The sequence below is a fragment of the Chroicocephalus ridibundus genome, chromosome 8 (genome assembly GCF_963924245.1).
Source record: "Chroicocephalus ridibundus chromosome 8, bChrRid1.1, whole genome shotgun sequence".
In the NCBI taxonomy this organism is placed as follows: domain Eukaryota; kingdom Metazoa; phylum Chordata; class Aves; order Charadriiformes; family Laridae; genus Chroicocephalus; species Chroicocephalus ridibundus.
Window position 1 is genome coordinate 48,155,428 of NC_086291.1, and position 15,204 is coordinate 48,170,631.

A 15,204-nucleotide genomic window follows, 5' to 3' on the forward strand; every position below is an offset into this window, starting at 1 on the left:
AAAGCCCAGCAGCAAAAGTTAACGTACACCCACACAGTAACCACTTTGTATCAAATCCCAAGTACTTTGATCCCTGTCCTAAAAGACCAAAACTACAATTTTACATCAGTCCACGCAGCCCAGTAACCTGGTTTCAACTGTGGCTAGTATCAAACACTTAGTGAAAAAATCACAAAAAGCAAGACACATACAAAGTAGCAGTTAAACTAGTATATTCCCTTAGTTTGACAATACTTTGTAGTAATAATGTGTTTAAATCTGTTGTTTACATTTCATTACCTCTCCTAGATCTCACAGTAAGCTAAATAGTAAATAAACTTTCCTTATTTACTTTCAGTAGAGTTCTCCCTCAGTTATCTCTATTCAAACACAAGACTTCTAATATGCCTTTGAATAAAATGCCAAATTTTAAGCCAGGATATGCTTTCTTGGCTGAGATACAGACTCCCTGCAATTAATGAAAGTAAAAACTGATTAGGGAAGTTCGGGCAAAAGCTTAATTGTAACAGCCCATTTAAATTCATCCCTCCAACACTATTCTATTCAGATCAGTCCATCCTAGTGCTCTTAAAATCCTGCTGAATTAGTAATCTTCGTACCTGGAACAGTGTGAATATAAGGTGTAGAGTACTGCATACTGGACAGCAGGAAAATGAACCGCTATGTCACCATGAACAATCATCAGGTTTTTACTCAGTAGTGCAAACACAGTCGGTGAAAGGGCCCACATCTATAAAACAATTGCAAGATAAGCAAAGAAACATAATACATAGGATCTATTTTTAAGTGTAGTTTCCATACCACTAATTATTGTTTTGCTTCTTCCCAAGGGAAATAATTTAACTCTGTTCATTTCCTGACCTTAATTATAACTATTTTCTTTCCCCTTTTTAAACAACCCGTTAAAAGCAGTTTATGTTTTTAACTGGAAAGATCTGGAACAAGAGTTTTCACATGGCTGATATACTAAAAGAGGACACACTAAACCTGCTTTTATCAGTCTTGATTTTCAAAAATAATGATTATGACAATGTTAGAATCAATCAATTAATAACCCTGATAAGATGCTCTTCCCTAGAAACTGCTTTTCATTTTGCAGCAACTAGACATACAATCCACCCATTCTGTTTCCTTAAGTTTTAATACTGGAAGTTTTTCTAGAACGTAAGTTGAGAAAAAATACTATCGTTTTAATTATAAAGGTGCACTACTGGGGAAATACATTGTGGTGTATTTTAAGTAAAAGAGCGCTTTTACACCTATTGCACAAACTTTATCTGTAGAGTTTTACTCACCCCAATTAATGAGTTTTTAGCATTTCCAATAGTACTTAAAGCAGTGAGGTCAAATATAACAACAAACTTTGCATTATCCACATTTAATATACGCTTCTTGAAAGAGTCATGCTGGATTTCAGAACAGGCCTCAGGAAGATGTAAACTATAGAGAAGACTATTTAGAGCACAGGTCATTTCTCCCAGAATCAACCTGTATGCAGTCTCCAAAACAGGAATGTTCTTCAGGCTCAATACGGCTTGGTATACAGCAAGGGCTGCTGCAATGACCTTGAGAATATAAAATAATTACAGTAATAACTGATTAGCATGAGATCATAAGCTATGTTAATCACCAACACAGAATTTAAAATTCTGCTTCTTTATCTATGAACAGCCTAGTCTGATGCACATGCCTATCTTCAGTTTTCTGTAAGTACTACTTACTTACAGAATGTATTAATTACTTTCTGGATTATCCACGTAACATGCTGAGTACAAAAGTCACATCAACTAAGGACATCTCTATCTGGCATGATGGCCAACTCACCAATTCCTTATCAAACCTAGATGCCAAAACCAAGAACTAGCTACATCTGCCTTTTCAGAAGTTTCATATAGTTAGATAAAAAAATATATTTAAGGTGAACAAAGCTTTACAGCTTAATAAATATATTCAAGAAATGCATGAAGGTTGTTGTAATACACCTGTAGAAATCATCTGCTCTTACCTCTTTCTCCTTATGATAACGAAGAACAAGTAGTTTAGACTCTGGTATAAATAATTTCTCTACAAATGACGATGGTAGTTTTGTATTTATTTGTTCAACAATCTGAGGATAAAAACCAAAATGATGAATACCTTTAACTACCTGAATTAATTTTTATTAGAACAGATTATTAAAGATTAATTAAAATACTGTTTTTCTAGCTTGTATACACTATATTTAGGAAAAACAGCTTCCCAGCAATGCAAGTTATTTTGTATTTGTGAATTTCCCAAATTCACATTCAGAGAATGAGTTATTTTCAGGCTTTAACAGCACAGCTGAGAGAGAACGGTGCATGACTGGTTTAAGAGTTTGTGGCCTACACATAAAGAGCTAAGTTTTGAAGAAGTCTGCTTTCCCAGGTCATGGCATAAGTAGATAATTAGAGCATATTAAGCACTAAGATTCTGAAATTCATCAGGTGATGTTATCAACTGCAGAGGCCAGAGAATGGCACTGTCTGACAGTCAAGCCAGACAGGGAGAAAAAGTAAAAAAAAAAAAAAAAAAGACAAAAACAAAACATGGAACACCCAGGCTAAAACTAAACACCACTTCATCGACAAGGCAAATGCATAAGCAAGCTAGCAGCATAAGCTTTACAGAAAAGAACACAAGCATTTAGAAGAGGAATTTCTTGCTTGTGACCAGGAAAAGAAGAGTTTCAAATATTTATCTAATACACACACAAAAAAAGCAAGGTTGCTTAGAAAATAGTATTTCCCAATGGGAAAATCGCAGTAATAAAAAATATGTACAAACCAGTGTCAACAGATTCAGGACTGAAATGATATAATCAGTGCCACAAGTCTGACAGTTTTCCATTTGATCTAATCCATAGGTGATGACCATGTCACAGTGTATGGTCATACTTGGATCCAGGCTGCCAAGTAAAACACCAACACACTCATTGGCAGCTGTAAGTACGGCTTCAGAAAAGAATACTTGGTTTGCTGCAGTCACACATCTCATTACTCTGTACAGAACCTGGAAAATTAAAAACATACCTAAATTAAACTCCATTAAAAAGAGCCAAGGACTGCATGCTATTTAAATTTACTCATATCCATTTGATATCCTGACCCATCACCTACTCTGCAGCTTGGTAAATTCTCACAGCAAAATATTCTGAATAACGCACATCACAGCATCACACTTCAGAAATAAAACAAAAAGTGAACCTTCAATTGCCTGGTTTCCCTACTTAGTTAAAGACCTGCAAAGACCTAGAAAACCTAAATTCATTATTCAGAATTCTGTTCCGTTCCAACTGATGTCAACAGAACTCCTCTTGTAAAAGACAGGCTAGTTTTCTTTTTTTGAGCTTGTGACACAAGAATCTGCTGCAGATTAAGGGACAAGTTACATAACTGTCTTGGCTTTAGTTGGGAAATCTATACATTTATTTATCCAAGAAGTTCTGAACCTCACAGAACTCTGCGGAGCACAAATTCCAGTTGTGCAGGCAATGCAGCAACAAGATTTTGACTGTAAGCATTTTTATCTTGTTGAATTTTTTTTTTTTAATCATTCACACTCTCTACAGTTCCTGTTAAAGAAGTATGGCAGCTACTTAGCATATTATCTAATATTTATTCAGTTTACATTGTTCTATACTATACTTTAGAACAAGACCACCTTGCTACCAGATTTGATAGATACAATTTCAGCATGGATAAGAAAACCCTACATTTTATAAAATCCAACCCATAATCTGAATTCAGTTTCATAGCAATCTGAATAAGTGGTAACATGGTTACAAAGACAGGTAACACAAGCATGAACCTAGCTGCATGAAATTAAAACGCCTAAAACAGTTTCTGCTATACATAACTCCCATGTGCCACTATGACAATCTATGCCTTCATATTTAATAAAATTCTCATAGCACTTTTCTTCAAGAAAATATATTTTCTCAAAGCTGAGCATATACATATTCATATAAAATTCACAAAACCTAAATAAACTCAACAGTGAATAGCCTAGCTATATGGTGATAAATCATTTCAGCAACAAAAAATAAAAACAGGAACTTCAACTCTTACATCAGTTACATATGCTTCCGTAATTGGTGGTCCTCTAATCGGGCTGAAGCGTTCCCCAATACTCCTCACCACAGTACTGAAAACCCGAAGAAGTGCAGCCAGTTTAGGTAGTGACACTGAAGGAGGAGGAATATCTTCATCTACCGATTCCCCAGAAGCCACATGGCTGAGGTCCTACAGCACAGAAGTTTGATATATCAGTACACATCATTAACAGTTATAATAAATGCACAAAAGATCAAAATATGAGACTGAAAATAATTATATCTATTTTCCAGACATATTATAGATACTATCCAATTATAGACATATTTATCCGATATTTCTAACTTCACATATTATCTGAGGATAGGCACACAACCACAACAAGCAAGTCACAGAGCAGTAATGAGCTCCTGCTCATTAGTTTAGTATCTGAAACAGAGTATTGAGACTTTATCTTGTAAATTAAAACAGAGGCTTAGGATGTTCCTGGCCCCTGGAACATGACCATCCATACTGCTGGACTGTTAGAACAGTTGTCTGCACACTTTTACCACTCCCCCAGACAATTCCCGCCCACAAATTGGAGTCAGGATGTTCGAGTGGCCATTCCCATCCCACTGTTTACATGCAGCTACCTTGATCTGGATACCATGAGTTTACCAGCAGGCTGCTTTGTGCCAGCTGGCATCAGTGCCTGGGAACATTCCCAGAAGTGCTGATCTCATTAGTATAGATATAGCCTTGGTCTACCCCACTGTGAGATAAAAACACACTAGCTGGAACCACCTCCTCTGTGATTTATGTTAACGCATGTTATCTTAAAACTCTTCCGTGACTAAGAATACGCACGTTGTCCAGTTCAGCAGACAAGCTGATAAGCAGCGACTTACTGCAGCGACTAATCGCTATCAACCCTGGGCCCACAGTCAGAGCAGCGCAGGTTTCTGTGGGCTTGACACTGCCAAGGAGGTCTGCGAATCCTGCCTCTTAAAGCTGCACCATCAGAAGCCTTGGTGTACATACAAATACACTAATATAATCAAATTATTACTAAATTACTCTACTTTGAGTAAAACAGATTATGCTGGCCGTACAATTTCACCTATAGGATCTGCATGTTAACATATAAAACACAGCATAATCTAGTTATAAGCATCTAGACCTTAAGAAGACAACCCCCCCCAAAACTCTTCCTTTAATGACAGCAGCAGATAAACTCTATGCCCTGTTAACTACGAAAAAGTCAAAGTCAAAACAAAGTATGTGAAATGAACACACTTTAGTTTTCTATAAGTTCCTGCTGCATTGTTTCCTGCACAATATAATCAACTTCCCATTCATCTACAGAAGCATTAAGAATCCCTCTCCCCCCAATAGTAACTACTTCTAAAAAAAATTCTCAAGTTGAACAATTAGAGAAAACACCAAGGAAGGAGAATGAAATGTCTTCATTGCAGCTTTTTAAAAATGAAGGCATTCCTGTTTGGTTAATTGTTCTTATTTTTATTATAATATGATCGTCTCCATCAACAATGGCTGAAGGCCTGGCTGTGATGCTATTTAAATAGGTCATGAGGATTTGTGTAGAATTGTCATTATTGTACACGTCTTAAGTATACTCCAAAATTTGATCCTCTTTTCCCCAGGAAAACCATGTAATTTTATTTTCTACAAACGGAACACATCCACATGAATCTGAGCTGCGGATTTCTTAATAAATCCACAACAGTTAACTCTGGTATATACCATAAAGTCTCATTTACCTCAGCATAAGCTTCCATATCTTCTAAGAACTGACCCAAGAGTGTGGTAGAAAAAGTAAGATCAGCTACCCAAAAGGGCTCCAAGCTCTGCAGCCATCCTGTATAAAAATACCAGGGCGATTAAAACAGGGGAAGAAGTTAACACACTAAGATTAAATTTTAGTTGCATATTGCTGAGGTAAAAGTTGCTAAAGTAAGAGAAGGTAATCTGCATGACAATTTTAATGTAAGTAGTTTTTAAAATACTTAAGTTGTATTTCTCTCTTTTGTCCCTTTGACAAATTAATTTTAAGGTTCAGTTTCACAGCTGTTAAACATTAAGGATAGAATCTAGGACTACGACACAGGAAACATAAGACTTGCTGTGAATAACTCCAAGACAACTGCTACAGCCATAGGAAGAGGCTTCCCAATTTCTTAAGTGCCAGTACGGTATCTTTACCACAAAGATTTTCTAGAAGTACATAGGAGAAAATACATTATCTGTGAAAGAATATATTAAGATCTATAAACTTACTAAAATTGTTGAAAAGTTACATGAAGCAATTGATGCTTAGATGTTGCATACCCTTTTTCCAGATACAGCAAAAAATGGCAAATGCAAATTTACTGAAAAAATAGGAACAAGGTCTCCTGTTATGCAGCCAGAAACTCATTTTGGTTTTATGTCACCTTTCACGTCAGTAGGACCAGACTTGTGTAAGTAAACCCTCACCATCTGCAAGCCAGAGCAGACTACATTAGCGACTCTTTGCCCAAACTTACCAGACACCTGTTGCGTCAATGAAGGTTTCTGAGTGTGATCTATATGCCACCCAACCAGTATGTCCACTGTGTCCTGGAAAGCAATTTTGAAAAAACGGTTATTTACCCAATTTGCCACACCAACATTTCTACGTGAGCAAGAAGATAGAGAGGACAAAGTAAGCTTACCCTAAAATTGGTGCTGAAAATGTGTGGGTAGCATCGGGACACCAAAAGGATGCACTTGACACATTTGCACAGTAATTCTGGTGTATCCACATTTTCTAGAATGGACTGCAGGCTGGTCATTACAAGCTACAAAGTAAAGCAAAGCCACTAGACATTTCACTTCATTAAAACAACACGTGAAAAAGTTAAAATATTAGACACACACAGATTTATTCAGTGTTGAACACTTTTTAGCAAACTACTTTGATTCCAACAACAGAAACATCTCAATACTCATTCTGCAGGAAGGAAAAAAGTAAAAAGCATCACATATACCGCACAAAAATAATCACTTCAAGTCAGCATTTGCTTGAAATATGGCAGACCCCAGTTCAAGCCTTGGGGACACTGTTTTCTTTAATTTTTTAGCCACAGAACAACTAGTTGTTCTAAGTTCCTCTTTCTCTTGCTGAGGCTTTTTGGCTTTGTAAAGGCAATATTAAATTTGAGCAGAGACATGGATATAGCTGTTCTACACCCAAAATAACAGACCCTAAAACTTGAACGAGGGACCAGATTTGTCTGTACACATGCTACAGCCTCTCAGATCTAATTACAATTCAAGTTAGCAATTGTAAATAGGAGGTAGCACAAAGCAATCAACAGGGTCGGGTTGTGTGTACCATTCCACTTGAGTTCTCTTTTTGGTCTCAACAAGATTCTTCCTCTTAGATCTAGAATATATACTAAAAAGTCGCATCAAAATATATATCATCCTACAAAGACTTGACATATTTTTTGAATGGAATCACAATCAAAGAATCCCATTCAGTCAGAAAGTTTCCTTCCAGTTGTAATTATATTTACTTATCATGTCAACATAGCATTATTTATTGTTCAGTTCAGTTTAAAAAGTCGATTCAGCATTGCACTGGAAGAATCATTAATAACCCTGTTTTAACTTGCAGTCCTACCTGCATTAAAGATGAAAAGGCCTTCTTTTCTCCTACAGTCTCCAGTGCTTTGTAGGTTGCACACAAATAAAGAAGTTTAACTTCATCTTTTGTGGATGAGCTGAATTTGCTAAAAATCCATTTGAAGATCTTCTCAGCCTCGTAGCTCAGAGAAGCACAAAGAAGGCCAAGACAGCAAGCTCCTTCCTGTCTCAGTTCTTGAAGCAATTTGCTACTGTATTTTGGGGAGAGAGAGAGACATGTGGAATCTCCAGACATGAGAGCAGAACAGAAGAAATCACGAACAAATTAAAACATTTTCTAAAGCAGAAAAATATATGCATGAATGAAGCTGCTTCTCTCCTACTTAATGGCAGCAGTGATGAAGCTGAAATTAATAATCTGAAAAATTCTATGAAATATTATTTTTATGGAATAAATCAACTTGATTAGAAGTATGCAATAACTAGGCCATTCTACTTGCAACACACTATCCAAGGAAAAAAATTCTTAACGTACAGCTAATTTTGTGTAATAACACTGAACTAAACACCAAAAAGCCCACACACACCTGAGCTCCCTCTACATATGGTATTAGTCAGATGTAAATGAATTAGATGAGGTTGTAAAAAAAAAAAAAAAAAAAAAACTTATGTTCGATTTGCAAGCTAGAAAACCATAGCAGTGCGCTACTACACCCAGGTGATCAAACATAGGTGAGACAGACTTCATATTATCTACAACATAAAAGCCACACTTGCGCATTCAAATTCTCGCCATTTCAAGTGTACTCTAGCCAGACTAACAGTGGTGTTGTTATACCTAAGAGAGACTTAACTCTCCCCCAGTTCCGTCCTGTTACTGCAATGTCACACCCATGCAAAATTAGTTAATTAATTTCTTTCAACCTTTCCCCCCTCCGTTCCATGCCTACACTGAAATCCAAACATAATGTTGTGATTATTTTTCCTCTTTAAAGCCTTCAAACTGCTTAGTTTTTTCAGCTTACCTTTCATTGAGTACATCATGAATGGCAGTCAGGATATTATCCAGTTGTTTAACTAGTACCTATAATATAAGATACATAAAAGGCATAAGCATAATAATGGCACGGTAACTTCTGCAAACCAGGTCCTGTTTACACCCACATTAAACACACCACTGCCAGTTCTGGTTACTAATAGAATGCTATTATGCTTTCCATGGCCACTGCAGACTAGCATGAACTATATTAAGCAATACTGCAATATTATCCTACATGTTGTATTTCGTATTTATTTAGAGTAGCCACAAAAATACACTGGCAGCCTGCGATCAAGGTTTGTTCTAAGTTTAGTTCTTGCTGATAACGTTACATCACATTCACCATACAGCTCATCACTAGCGTCTACTGAAGACGTAGCCTCCTATACCAGTAATCAATTGTATCAGTAGAATATTTAACTGATCAGAGAATACAATCTGAAGTATTAAAACTTCTCCCTAGGTAATCCTGACTTTCAAAGAAACGGAGTAGTATTTCGAGGCATAAAACATTATTAATGAACCAGTGCTTCTCAGTAAACATAACTAGAAATACTTGTTTTCCTAACTGAAAACCGAAAAAAAAAAAACAAAACCACACATTAGTGAGCTGAGTTGCAAAACAATACATTAGCTGTAACTGCATAAGATATTAACAAGAATTTTTTTTTAAGAGTTAATGAAAAGGTTTGTTCTCTTTTCTTCAGAAAGATATTAATCTTTAACACAGTGGATGTTATCTAGTTTTTCTTGTGAAGTTTTCAGCAACACCACTTTTTGCGGGATGGAGTGGGGCTGGGGGCCAAGAAAGAGGTCCACAGCCTTGGCCCCTCAGAACTCACAAGGACATTTTAAAAACGTGCCTGGAATCCAAAAAAAAGGGTACAAAAGAGACAGGAGAAGGCATCTATACAATTTAGAACCTGGAGCATGATGCAATTACATGACAATGGCACATGACAATAGCACTTTTACTACTTTACTTTGTTGAACACACATTTCAACCTGGAAAATGAAAAGAACTCTGTTAAACTACACTTAATAGTGTCAAGAACTGCAGGAGCTATTGCTAGGTTAAACACTCTCCATTTAAAAGGTTTAGCCTTGACATCATGGATATCACTTGACATCTGATCTTGTACTCATTAGCAAGCTGGAAGAAGTTTAAAGTTTGTCACTGACAAACTTTTAACATCCTGACCACTAACAAGTACAAAGTTTGTCACCACTGAGTTAGATATTAGAATGGCAATTCCAATATGTTCTGAGATATCAATGAACTAAATAAAATGCTGTTACAAAAAAAAAAAAAGGCGGGGCAAAAAAAATGCATTGAGAACACTGGAAGTAATTAAAAAAAACAACCATGGAATAACTGTGGAAAGCATTTACTCCCCAAACCCTTGTATTAACAAGGATTTTGTTTCTGAGCAAAGCCAAGCTATTAGGCTTGCACATGGTCTGCTTATACCTAGGTGCACAGAGTAGTCTCAATGTTTGTCAGGCCTTTTGGAAAAGAGCACAATTACCACTGATTAATTAATATATAATGAGAGAAAGAACCAACTTCTTATAAATATGGATAGACACATAACCCACAGCTGGAATATCACTGCACTGCCCGAAAATGAGTGGCAGGGTATTAAACCCCCACTTCCTGCTTTTTCAATACCTGGAGAACTCCTAAGCTCTCCAAAACAGTGGGGGAGATGCATTAGACAAAATACTCTCAACACTTCACTTCAAAAAAAAAAAAAAGCAGTACTAAAAACATATACCCACAATGCGATACTTCCCCTTCCACCCCCAAATCCTTAAGAAACACTTAAGGATATTAGAGAGTTCAACAATCTATTAAAAAACCCAAAAATGTAATGAAAACAAAGACTTGTTTTGTTCTCTTCCCATAAAACGAAATCCACATACAAAGGTGTTTAACTAGAAAGCTAAGTAACTCTAAGATGAGCCATTCACAAGACTGTATAAATATCTGCATATTTTAAATTTAAAACACAGAAACAGTTCTTGAATAAGACAACATGTTTTACTTTCTTTTTCCTCCACTTCCTTGCTGAAGGATCCAGAGGATGTTGCTAAGACCAGTCAAAAAACCCCACATGCATGCCATGTTTATTCCTGCAGCTTATGCATTCAGTAGTTTGCTTTAAGGCAACATGTCATAAGTAATCAAGAAATAAAAAAAAGTTTCCTGAATGCTGGAAAAACGACAGACAATCCTTCCTTTGTTGTAGAATGAAATTCCTCATATATAAGATATTCCTTGCAGACATAACCCAATACTCAGATTTTTAAAAAGACAGTTGTACAAAACGAGAAATTCTCCAGTGCTATGGAAAGGTAAAAATTACTAACCAGTTTGTTTTCTGGTTGCTGAATGAATTCTTTCAATTGCTTTACAGTAGCCAGTCTTCGGTCTCTGTCGTCTTCCCGAGTAATCCTCCGAAGAAGATTTGACAGTCGAGACTCGTCAGAATAAGACAACGATCGCTCTGAAAAAAAGGCAATTATTTCTTTTCTTTACAGCATTTGATCAGTAATATCTGTATTGTCTGAAATGCATATTTGTGAACTCAGTAAGTCATAATAGTAATTTAAGAAAAGAGTAAAAAAAAAAGCCTGGTTTGTTTTAAAGCCAATATGAGGAAAATTAGATGTAAAGTCTAATTTAGCTACCAAAATATTTCATTTCTTTCAGTGGACAGCCCAGTACCTGGGTAGAACTCATCCAGAACTAAGTAGGACTGGTTTACTTCTACACAAAAACCTGGATTTAGTTCCCTTCTACATAAATGGAACTAAAAAAAAAAAAAGTGTGCTATAGTTAAATCAGATTTCTGACTGAATTATAGAAACAAAAATAGTTCAACAAATAACATTTGAAGAAAACCTTGAAGAAGGAGAACAAGCTGCTTCTTCAAGCAAAGAACCAGATTTAAGCTCAAGCAACTATGAAGAACCAACATTTTCTCTATCATTTTGGCACAAGAAGAAAGATTATGAGTAGTCCTCTGATAGCTAGCAGGATTCTGCTTTGAAAAGGAAAATAGATCTACTCCTCCTCTACAGAGGAACAGAAGTATACTCCGTGCAGAGGTGCAGTGGCTATTGATTTAAGTGAATAATACAGGAGATTTAAGTGAATAATAATACAGCATCTTCCTAAGAAAACATTTAAGTTGACCAATAGCACTACTTATACCAGTGAAGGTCACAACTCAGTTTACCTGATTTAGGCACCAATTACAGTGAGTTCATATGAATAAGTAATTTCCCTCATTTGCAAAACGGAAACAAAGTTTCTTTTGAAAAGTTTAACATTAGATATTTCGTGGTGATTAAAATTAGAGGATTCATGGAACATGATGACGTTTTCTTAGTCACCATGACTCTTATGAGAACACCCAAGACAACCACAGACAGCTTTTTTCTCTGCTACATTACGCATCAGCCATCTGATGGGAGCAGCCATAAAGGCAACCTAGCTATAATGGAAAAATACTGACACAAGATGATGTCTGGGAACTGCTAGCCTGAGAACTTGGAGCATCCTTGAAGGGCAGCTGGGCACCTAAGAATCTGAGACATCCCGAGATACCCTAGATAAGCACAAAACCAAGAAACTGCAACAACAAACTTATTGCCTGGAAAGGTGAAAAACAGACTGCAACAGTGGAAAACATTCTGACAAAGCAGGAATGGGCAACAGCTATTGGCTGCTCCCGCTGGAAAAACAGACTGAGAAAGCCAACATTGGTCTGAGAAAATAGAAAACAGCATCATCTATTGGCTGTTCCAGGTGAAAAACAGCAGTTAGTAAAAGCTACCGGTGGCTCCAGCTGGTTGTGTTCTATAACCCCTTATGTCTCTAACAATATAAAAATAACTCGCTTTCTACCAAAACCAGAGCTTCTCTCCGAGAGCTCCCCCTGCAAAGACTTTGTCACACAAGATCTCCTGGACAGACCAGACCCTCACTGGGAACACCTGACTGACTCCAGGCTCCATGATGCAAATCATCTTTGAAGTGAGACTTTGCCTGTCATCAATCGGCCACAGTTCTGGGAGAAGTCTGGTGAGTGCTGTACTGGTAACACTTTGAATAATACATAGAGGTGTGCATTTAAGTAATTAATCATAAGTATATACTTGCTTTACTAGTGGTAATTTATAGTAACTTGTAACAAAGAAACTTAAGAAACAAAAACTTTTGCGTCCTTGTGTATTACAGAATCCTATGAACCCACCAGTAACTCTTATGGGTCATGACATCATCTACAGGAGAGCATGTCTTCTGTATTACAGTCATGAAGAACATTCTCAACCTTATTTTCATGTCTTTATTTTTTTTGAATTTTAGAAGACAGTAAGAATAAAATAGGCTTTGATAATCTGTTTCTTGCCAGGCATCAGTTTAAGCAATTAATTTTGAAGACAACTGACGTTCTGAAGGATTAGGCAGGCTTAGCAAACATTAAAATAGCAATAGAGTCTGAAGGATCAAATCTACATTTTGTTCCTAGCTAGAACAACTACACAAGACATGTTGAGATGTTATCTGACAGGCATGAAGAGCACTTCTTTTAAGATGTTACTGATTTTACAGAAGGCTAAGGCATACATATCCATTTAGGAAGGATTAGGGTTTTTTTCCCCTTGCTTTATCTGGAAACCACCATCTTTGGTAGTCCCCAGAAAGTCACCATGTCTGATGAGAAACATACAAGGAATCATGATCAGCAAAAACACCTTCTGAAGCAATATCTGAGGTCTTCCTGAGTGATGGTGCCAGACTAATAACTACAATCCCTGCTAGATGACCACTTGCACCTGAAGATCTCCTTGTATTTCTGCCCAGAATCAAGCCAGCAGCTGTAGTCCAAGGCTTGCCTGCCACTGGTCAATACATAGCCATATTTCAGAAAGATGGACCTAGTGCAGTTACCCACCCCAGAAAATTTGATCAACCCTGGAGAAGAAAGAAGGACACAGCCTGCCCAGGGGTTTACCATGTCTAACTTTAAAACCTGGGCAGTAGTAGAAGGTCAGATCAGGGAAAAATAAAAATTTTTGAAAGTACAAAGGGAGTAGCTTGGAAACAAGAATGAAAGTTCTTTTAAAGCCTGGTTACAATGGAAATTAACACAGATTACAGTACACAAACCAAAAAGTGCAACCGCTAGTCATAAATAATTCCATGTGAAAACTATTCTACTAGAAAAGTACTGTGTTCTATATTACTGACTGGTACCTTGAAAGCTCAAGCCGAACCGAATCCACACACATTTATTTCACTACTAGACTGTCTATATGAATCCTCTCAAAACAGCAATTTAAATCTGTCCTCGAATAATTCAATGCACTGGCCACCCCATAATACAGTCCTTTCCAAGACAACAGACATGCCTCATGAGAAAGAAAAAAGTCCATTCCACAGCATTGCTACAGCTGCACTCTACCAACACTAACCTGGATGAGGAACACCCAGTATATGTCACTTCCCTCCTCCAGTTTACACCGATCTCTGCCACTCAGCGAGCACGTGGGAAGCTACACCAGCACAGCCAGGTTAGATCACTAGTTACTGCTCTTGAAGAGCAAGCCAAGATGCAGTGTTTTGGAAAACACTGAAAATTATTTTTACTGAATAACTTTTTATAAAGATACTCTAGATCTTTGCAAGGTCCCTAAAAAAGTCCCCCCTCCTGTCCCCAAAAATGTTGATTGACTCTTCGGTGTCAGATGAAGAGTCAACAGTAAGTATAAGCCTTGGTTTAATTAAAGTCACAACTTGCAACTTTTTAGTGTTGTCTTCTCTGCATTTATCTTTTTGTTTGCAATCTCTTTATAGAAAACTGTAATTTATTTTGAAACATGGTTGTGCTGTTCTACATACAAAAAAAATCCTAAAACCAGAGCTGTATAAATAAAACTACCACTACTAAGGTCACTGGTATGAGACACACATTTAACTGCTGCTAGAACAAGATGTACTGTACAGAATTCTACCAAAAGCAGCTTTGTTTTTATTCAGTTAATATCTGATGAACATTAGCTTTACTCCCTAAGAGAGTAAGTGTTAGCTCTCTGTTGAGCCATAATCATAACCTAAAAATAAAATACAAAAGAATAAACTAAGCAGAGCATGACTGAAGCTATTCTAATCAAAGCACTAGTAAACACACACACGTATGACCTTCCACTTGTGAAAAATCAGCAAGGTCTCAGCCACATGCTAACTCACTCAAAGACGACAGACATTTTTAAAATTGCTTAATGCACACAGTAACAAACAAGGAAGTATAAAATAATTAAAAAATAAGATCCTGTTGCAACATAATCCCACTGTATTTTGAAGATATGAAAAAACCAAAATGACTTGCTGAAACCTACAACAATCACAAAGACAGCGCAGCTAAAGAGGTGAAACTCTTGAAATCTGATATCTAGAGGACAGAATAC

The 15,204-nt window shown here is 36.8% G+C and overlaps 1 protein-coding gene across 2 annotated transcripts in view; it reads right to left on the minus strand.

The window, feature by feature from the left end:
• The window catches only part of SMG1 (SMG1 nonsense mediated mRNA decay associated PI3K related kinase), a 68,305-nt gene that overhangs the window by 37,891 nt on the left and 15,210 nt on the right, over positions 1-15,204 (minus strand). For both annotated transcript variants that reach the window (XM_063342894.1, XM_063342895.1), the window contains 11 exons: positions 11,098-11,234; positions 8,711-8,769; positions 7,723-7,936; positions 6,770-6,895; positions 6,602-6,674; positions 5,837-5,934; positions 4,089-4,262; positions 2,806-3,030; positions 2,006-2,107; positions 1,296-1,565; positions 600-730 (listed from right to left, as the gene is read on the minus strand). In XM_063342894.1, coding sequence (XP_063198964.1) covers positions 600-730; positions 1,296-1,565; positions 2,006-2,107; positions 2,806-3,030; positions 4,089-4,262; positions 5,837-5,934; positions 6,602-6,674; positions 6,770-6,895; positions 7,723-7,936; positions 8,711-8,769; positions 11,098-11,234 — 1,609 coding nt within the window. The remainder of the gene's footprint in view (positions 1-599; positions 731-1,295; positions 1,566-2,005; positions 2,108-2,805; positions 3,031-4,088; positions 4,263-5,836; positions 5,935-6,601; positions 6,675-6,769; positions 6,896-7,722; positions 7,937-8,710; positions 8,770-11,097; positions 11,235-15,204) is intronic.